Below are 8,267 nucleotides of genomic sequence, written 5' to 3' on the forward strand. Positions count from 1 at the left end.
GAAAGGAAGAGAAGTAGATAAGAGAATGGAAGGAGGAAGATTATTAATTTTAAAAAAAGATATTTTATCTTGATTTTAATGAGAGAGTGTCATATGATATATTTTAGTTGTTAAATTAGTAATATAATATAGTTATATTTTAATTTTAATTTTAATATTTTAATTTTAATTATTAAATTTATAATTAATTATTGATAATAATATATAAAAAAGATATAATGAATAAAAAATAAGAGATAGAAAAAAGAAAAAACAGAAAGAGACAACTTTTAATTTAAAAAAAAAATTTAATTTTAATTATAATAAAAATAATATATAATACATTTTAATTATAAAATTAATAATATATAATGGATTTTTAATCACCAAATACAATATTCAGTTTCAATTTTCAAATGTCAATTCCAGTTCCAAAAAATAAAAATAAAAATTTTTAAAATTTTAAATTTTACGTTAAAAGATAAAGTATTATCTTTTACTATTTATTTTATAAATAAAATAAAATAAATATAAAAAGATTATTTAAAAATAAAACATTATACTTTATTCTCTCAAATCAAAATTTAAAAGTTAGAAAATCTAAATTTGAAAAACAATTTCAAATTAAAAGGTAAGTACATCTAGCTTCTAGAATTAAGACGGGCATATAAAAAAAAAGTTTATTGCTTTGACCAAAATTCCGAATTTGGACACCGGACCAAAAGGAACAGCTGTTTAAGCTAAGGATCTGCTAGCATTATTATGCTTCTATTTTAATCATCAAAAACTAAAAGGAAAAGAATATATATATATATATATATATATATATATATATATATATATATATAAAAGTCAGCCATCATCGTGGAATAAAAACGGCTTGCGCATCAAGCAAGAATTTAGGTGCATCCATGATATGATATAACGCGGCTCTTATTAGTTATTATTAGCATCACATTCACACAAAGTACAATCAGCATTCAATCTCAGAATCTGCACAGTCCTACCACTGACAAACTTGAGCACCTTCACCTTGTGAGAGAAAGAGAGTAAGTTCCAAATTTTCAGCATGTAATACTGCAAAAACTTGGTACATATACTCATACTTCTCTCTTTTGTTATTAATGTTACTCTTGGACCGAAAATAAATATTTTTTTTATATTTTAAAGGATAGTTGTTAGAAAACATTTACCTAACAAATAAACCAAGTCTTTTATTTTTGAGCAGCTGTGTTTTTTTTTTCCGGTGCTGAGGTCTGTTCACATTTGAAAAATTTATAATCTCTGTGATGGGTTCCACCAAGTTGGCACTATTATTCTTAAGCTTTAATTGTTTGATTTGAGTTCATTCTAATCGTCCGGTGTGTAACTTTGACCTTAGTACTATATAAACACACGCCATTTCTTCTTCTGAATCGTTTCAGTATTATTTAATAAAAAAAAAGAGACCGAAAGGCACACGTTTTTTTTTTCCTTCTTTTGTTTGTTCTTCTTCCGTCTGAACAATGTGTTGTTGCCGATTAATGAGACGTATTTAGCGTCCCTCCTTTCTCCCCTGAATCTGCGCTTGTTCTTCGTCCTCCACAAGATCAGCACCTTCAAGAAGTAATAAAGATATTTGTACTTTTTGTTAGCATGTTTTGTATCAATGAACAAGTATAAAAAAACACACAACACAGCAACTTTTTCCTCTTTTTTTCTTTTATGTCTGTATATGAAAGTTTGATATTTATTGCTATGTGTGGTTTTATTTTATTTTATTTTTTCTTTGGATAAATCCGGGACTAATATGAACACCTTTTTTTAAGCATCTTTATTTTGGAAGCACTTGGAAGAAGCTTAAATCTGCTTTTTTGTAGCTTCACGTTTCCGAGTGCTTCAAATGCTTCACATTTCTGGAAATTTGTTATAACAATAATGTTTAGTGAATTCATAAAAATGGCCACCAAGTCTCGCAACTTCTTTGGATTCAAAACAACTCAACAACCTTTATTTATTATTTATTTTTTATCTTAAATAGGGAAGATCTCAACAACCAAATAGGTAGAGTGAAGTACAAAGAGTACTCAATGATTATGAAATAAGATAAATACTAACAACCGTTTCTAATTAATGATCAAAATATATTTAAATTTTTTTTTAATTTTCAGCACTGATCTGAGATGGGTGGAGAGAATAGTGTAGATGGAAAAGAGAAGAGTAAAAGTGATGATGAGGCAACCACATCAGAGAATCAGGGAGAAGCCAAAACCGTGAACGGTGAAAAAGAAGATCAGAAGGTAAAGAAAAATGAGAAGCAGGAAACGGTGCCGTTTCACAAGCTGTTTTACTTTGCAGACTCCACAGACATTCTTTTGATGGTAGCTGGGACCATTGGTGCCATTGGAAATGGCATGGGTTTGCCTCTCATGACGCTCCTCTTTGGTCAAATGATTAATAGCTTCGGTGCTAACCAGCAAAACTCAAACGTGGTGGATGAAGTTTCCAAGGTTAATAACTTATCCTCAAGTTTCTCATTTTTATTATTACTTTTTTTTTTTAACTTGAAAAGAGAAAACCTTATGTTACTCTTTTTTCTCTTACCATATTATTTCTTTAATATTTGTGTTTATGGCTTTATGGTAATCTTGGGAGTTATTATTATTATTATTATTATTATTATTATTATTATTATTATTATTATTATTATGACATGGTTCAGTTAAATGATGAATTTGCAGGTTGCTTTAAAATTTGTGTACTTGGCAATTGGAAGTGGGGTGTCAGCGTTCCTCCGTAAGTTTTGGTTTTTTTGTTTCTAATGCCAACATGTTCTGAGTATTTTATGACATGGGGAAAAAGAGAATGAAATTGAGAGGACCATTTTTTTTTGTTTTGTTTTCAGAGGTTAGTTGCTGGATGGTCACAGGAGAGAGACAAGCAGCAAGAATCAGGGGATTGTATTTGAAGACTATACTGAGACAAGATGTTGCTTTCTTTGATAGAGAAACAAACACTGGTGAGGTGGTTGGGAGGATGTCCGGTGACACAGTTCTCATACAAGATGCCATGGGTGAGAAGGTAATAATTCTTCTATTTTTTCTTTTTGGAAAAAAAAGAAAGAGCTCAACATTTACAGTAGAGTTTATTACAATTGAAGAAATAAAAAGAAATAAAGACAACCAAAGTTTTCAAATAATAAGTATAATAATGTATTTATGTAAAAATTTTTTATGTGGTGCCAAGATTTTCATTATAGTAGCATAGAAAAAGATGACAATTGAATTCTTGGCATTTTGAACAGGTTGGGAAGTTTATTCAGCTAGTAGCAACATTTATTGGTGGATATGTGGTTGCATTTATCAAAGGGTGGCTTCTTACTGTTGTGATGTTGTCCACTCTTCCACTTCTTGTTGTGGCTGGTGCTGCCATGGCCATAGGCATAAGCAAGATGGCTTCCATGGGTCAAGCTGCATATGCAAAAGCTGCACATGTTGTTGAACAAACTATTGGCTCAATAAGAACTGTATGTTTTCATTTTCTAGAATTAGAATGTGGTTATTACTTGTTGCATAATGTGTTGCTATAATTATGATGCCTACATTTGCAGGTTGCATCTTTTACAGGGGAAAAACAAGCAGTATCTGATTATGACAAGCATCTTGTGGAAGCCTACAAATCAGGACTACAAGAAGGTTCCATGGAAGGGTTTGGTCTAGGCACAATGATGCTTTTTATCTTCTGTGGCTATTCTCTGGCTGTATGGTTTGGCGCAAAGATGGTAATGGAAAAGGGATATAACGGCGGCACGGTGATTAATGTCATTGTTGCCGTGTTAACTGCTTCCATGTAAGGAGCTTCACTAGCTTCTAAGTTCTAGCCAAAACAGGTTCACATTACATAAATACATTCATACTTCATCTTATTTACATTTTTTTTATTGTATGCGTTAGGTCTCTTGGTCAGGCATCTCCTAGCTTGAGCGCTTTCGCGGCAGGTCAGGCTGCGGCATACAAAATGTTTCAGACAATTGAGAGGAAGCCGGAGATAGATTCGTATGATCCGAGTGGAAAGACATTGGAGGATATCCAAGGTGACATTGTGTTAAGAGATGTTTGTTTCAGTTATCCATCAAGACCTGAGGAATTGATATTCAATGGACTCTCCCTTCATATACCGAGTGGCACCACTGCAGCTTTAGTCGGAGAAAGTGGAAGTGGAAAGTCCACAGTTATCAGTTTGATAGAAAGATTCTATGATCCACAAGCTGGTGAGGTTCTCATTGATGGCATCAACTTGAAAGAGTTTCAGCTTCGGTGGATCAGAGGAAAAATCGGCCTTGTTAGCCAGGAGCCGGTTTTGTTTGCGTCTAGCATTAGGGAGAATATTGCATATGGAAAGGAAGGAGCAACAACTGAGGAGATCAAAGCATCCACTGAACTCGCAAATGCTGCCAAGTTCATCGATAAATTGCCACAGGTTCTAGTAGCTAGAGTTTACTTGAATTTGTTGAGTAGCAAATATTGGTTTTAACTTTTGACCTTTGCATGCAGGGATTGGACACAATGGTTGGTGAGCATGGAGTTCAGTTGTCCGGGGGACAGAAGCAGCGCATTGCCATAGCGAGAGCGATCCTGAAAGATCCAAGGATTCTGCTTCTAGATGAAGCCACAAGTGCACTGGATGCAGAGTCCGAAAGGGTAGTGCAAGAGGCTCTAGATAGGATCATGGTTAACCGAACTACTGTGGTAGTCGCGCATCGCCTGAGCACGGTGAGGAATGCTGAAATGATTGCTGTGATTCATAGAGGGAAGATGGTTGAGCAAGGTACCACACAACTAACTTTGATCAGAATTCAGAAGCAATGCTACTTTTTTATGTGTGTGAACTTAAACATGTTCATTGATCAGGTACACACCTAGAATTACTCAAGGATCCTGAGGGAGCTTACTCTCAGCTTGTACGCTTACAACAAGTAAACAAGGAATCAAAAGAAAGTGCAGATCATCAAAGCAAGAATGAACTTTCATCAGAGTCTTTTAGACAATCCAGTCAAAGGAAATCACTCCAAAGATCTATCAGCAGGGGATCATCGATAGGGAACAGCAGCCGCCACTCGTTTAATGTTTCGTTCGGTTTGCCTACCGGAGTTAATGCCCCTGATCCTGACCATGAAAGATTCGAAGCTAAGGAAGAAGTGCCGGAGGTTCCACTACTGCGCCTGGCCACCCTCAACAAGCCGGAGATTCCAGTTCTTCTGATTGGATGTTTAGCAGCCGTAGGAAATGGAGTCATATTTCCAATATTCGGAGTCTTGCTTTCTAGTGTGATCAAAACATTCTATGAGCCATTTCATGAGATGAGAAAGGACTCAAGGTTTTGGTCACTAATGTTTGTTGTACTTGGCCTTGCATCGTTTTTTATGATTCCGGCCCGCGCATACTTCTTTTCTGTGGCTGGATCAAAGTTAATTCAACGTATAAGGTTAATGTGTTTCGAGAAGGTTGTCAACATGGAAGTTGGTTGGTTTGATGAGCCGGATAACTCAAGCGGCACCATTGGCGCAAGGCTCTCTGCCGATGCTGCATCGGTTCGCGCCCTTGTTGGCGATGCACTTGGGCTCTTAGTTAATAACATAGCATGCGCGTTGGCTGGTTTAATCATCGCCTTCGTCGCCAGCTGGCAGTTGGCATTGATTGTTCTTGTCTTGCTTCCCCTGGTTGGAATAAATGGATATGTTTCAGTGAAATTCATGAAAGGATTTAGTGCAGATGCAAAGGTGAGTAATTATTTTAAAGTGAATATCCAATCTAATTATGATTGAAATTCTGAATATATGTTATAATGGAAACTGATGCAGGTGATGTATGAGGAAGCAAGCCAAGTTGCTAATGATGCAGTTGGAAGCATAAGAACTGTTGCCTCATTCTGTGCTGAAGACAAGGTTATGGAACTATATAGGAAGAAATGTGAAGGCCCTATGAAATCAGGGATCAGACAAGGGGTGATTAGTGGATCAGGATTCGGTATTTCATTTTTCTTTATGTTTTGTGTCTATGCAACAAGTTTCTATGCCGGAGCTAGGTTGATGAAGGCCGGGAAGGCGACATTCTCAGATGTTTTCCGGGTACGAACTAACTCATCTTCATCCTTACCAGAAATTCATTGCAAAATGATTAATATTGGTTTTTCTCTTGTTAAAATGGTAAATATTTTGTTTTTGTCTTTGTTTTGCAGGTTTTCTTTGCTTTAACTATGGCTGCTATTGGAGTATCCCAATCAAGTTCCTTTGCCCCTGACTCAAGCAAAGCCAAGTCAGCTGCTGCTTCCATATTTGGAATAATTGATAGGAAATCAAAGATAGATCCTAGTGATGAGTCCGGTAGAACCTTGGATACCGTCAGGGGCGATATAGAGATTTGTCATGTAAGCTTCAAGTATCCATCTCGGCCAGATGTACAAATTTTCCGGGATCTTAGCCTGGCTATCCATTCTGGCAAGGTAAATTTTTCAATAGCCATACAGTTTTCCTTCGTGTGAGGTTAATAGTTAAAAATCATTAGATAACAATTGGTAAAACATGTCAAATCATTTAACTACTCTCACTTATTAACTTCACTTAAAAACAACTACACATGAGTTTTCATCTTTTCAATAGGTGAAAACTCACATATAGTTGTCTTCGTATAAGGTTAATAGTTAAAAACCAAGATAACAATTTGGTAAAACATGTCGAATATTTAACGTCTCTCAACTATTAACTTCTCGTCTTTTTTAGAGTAAACTATACTCAGTTCCCTGGAGGTTATGGTTACCATTAAGAATTGAATTGTAATTGCAGACAGTGGCACTTGTTGGAGAAAGTGGAAGTGGGAAATCAACAGTGATATCGTTGTTACAGAGATTTTATGAGCCAGATTCAGGTGAAATCACACTGGATGGTGTAGAAATAAGGCAGTTACAGCTCAAGTGGTTACGGCAACAAATGGGACTTGTAAGCCAAGAACCAGTGTTGTTCAATGAATCCATCCGTGCAAATATTGCTTATGGAAAAGGTGGGAATGCAACTGAATCAGAAATCATAGCTGCCGCAGAATTGGCCAATGCACATAGGTTTATCAGTGGTTTACATCAGGTAAAACAGATACGCTTGCTTAAGCCTAACATAAACCTTGCTTGTTAATTAAGTTCCTTTGCAAAATCGGTCATCATAATTTGAGCATCATTTATGAATGTGAATTGGTAACTATATAAGGTTTGTCTATATTTTTAGTTATATTATTTGTGAATTAAGAAAGTAATTAGTATTAAAGGATTTACCGATTTAGAATATTCTAAATGTGACATTTGTATTTTAAAAATGTCAAGTGTATATTAAAATTTAGTCACGAAATTAGTTACTATCTAGTTATATATAAATTCATGTGTTGTTTAAAGAGTACACTACTTGACAAATAAAAAAGTGAAATTGAATGATTATGATAGTCTAACAATTTGATTTAGATTTATCATTGGATGACCAATTCACATATGAACATGTGCTAACTAACTGATGTCATGTTATTCTTCTTAATCTTAGGGATATGACACTATAGTGGGAGAGAGGGGAACCCAATTGTCTGGTGGCCAAAAGCAACGTGTAGCTATAGCACGTGCCATAATCAAAAGTCCAAAGATCTTACTATTAGATGAAGCAACAAGTGCATTAGATGCAGAGTCAGAAAGAGTTGTTCAAGATGCATTAGACAAAGTCATGGTCAACAGGACCACCGTGGTCGTGGCACACCGCTTATCCACAATAAAAAACGCTGATGTTATTGCTGTGGTGAAGAACGGAGTTATAGTAGAGAAAGGAAGACATGAAACATTGATTAATGTTAAGGATGGATTTTATGCATCTTTAGTTCAACTTCACACAAGTGCTTCAACTGTGTGAATTTTTCCATTTATTATTATTATTATGTAAATTATGAGAGGTGCATATGAAAGTCAATACATACCTAATCTCTATCTCGCTTCCATGTAAGAAAATTGTTTCAAACATGAATAGAATACGGGCAGTCGCCTACAATATAGTAATTTGTGATGAAATATATAGCAAGCTTTTTGCATTGATCATGGACTTTATTATAAGAATTTAAATTTTATGTATTATCGGTATAAAAAGAGAAAATCTTCGCTTACAAGCGATTAAGGCTTGTAAGTCTTACAAGTCCAATTAACAACTAATCCCAAATTGCGCTCCTAGTGTTGCGTACCCTTCACGCGCTATATAACAGAACTCGCGAATATATAACTTCCAATTTTCA

General features: G+C 35.1%; 1 protein-coding gene across 3 annotated transcripts; it reads left to right on the forward strand.

Moving 5' to 3' along the window:
* The first annotated feature begins 822 nt into the window (after positions 1-822).
* LOC112776495 (ABC transporter B family member 11) lies at positions 823-8,049 on the forward strand. Of its 3 annotated transcripts, none has more exons than XM_072227663.1 (13): positions 823-1,028; positions 2,130-2,468; positions 2,700-2,754; positions 2,864-3,039; positions 3,263-3,484; positions 3,569-3,807; positions 3,912-4,437; positions 4,512-4,785; positions 4,869-5,737; positions 5,819-6,085; positions 6,196-6,459; positions 6,800-7,093; positions 7,538-8,049. In XM_072227663.1, exons 2-13 carry the CDS (start codon positions 2,142-2,144, stop codon positions 7,892-7,894), a joined length of 3,870 nt encoding a protein of 1,289 aa, XP_072083764.1. In that variant the 5' UTR covers positions 823-1,028; positions 2,130-2,141; the 3' UTR covers positions 7,895-8,049. The 3 variants fall into 3 exon arrangements, with proteins under 3 accessions (XP_072083764.1, XP_072083765.1, XP_025676467.1); XM_072227664.1 differs by having other exon boundaries at positions 834-1,069; XM_025820682.3 differs by having other exon boundaries at positions 931-1,584.
* Positions 8,050-8,267: the final 218 nt, after the last annotated feature.

Source organism: Arachis hypogaea, chromosome 19 (genome assembly GCF_003086295.3).
Source record: "Arachis hypogaea cultivar Tifrunner chromosome 19, arahy.Tifrunner.gnm2.J5K5, whole genome shotgun sequence".
NCBI lineage: Eukaryota > Viridiplantae > Streptophyta > Magnoliopsida > Fabales > Fabaceae > Arachis > Arachis hypogaea.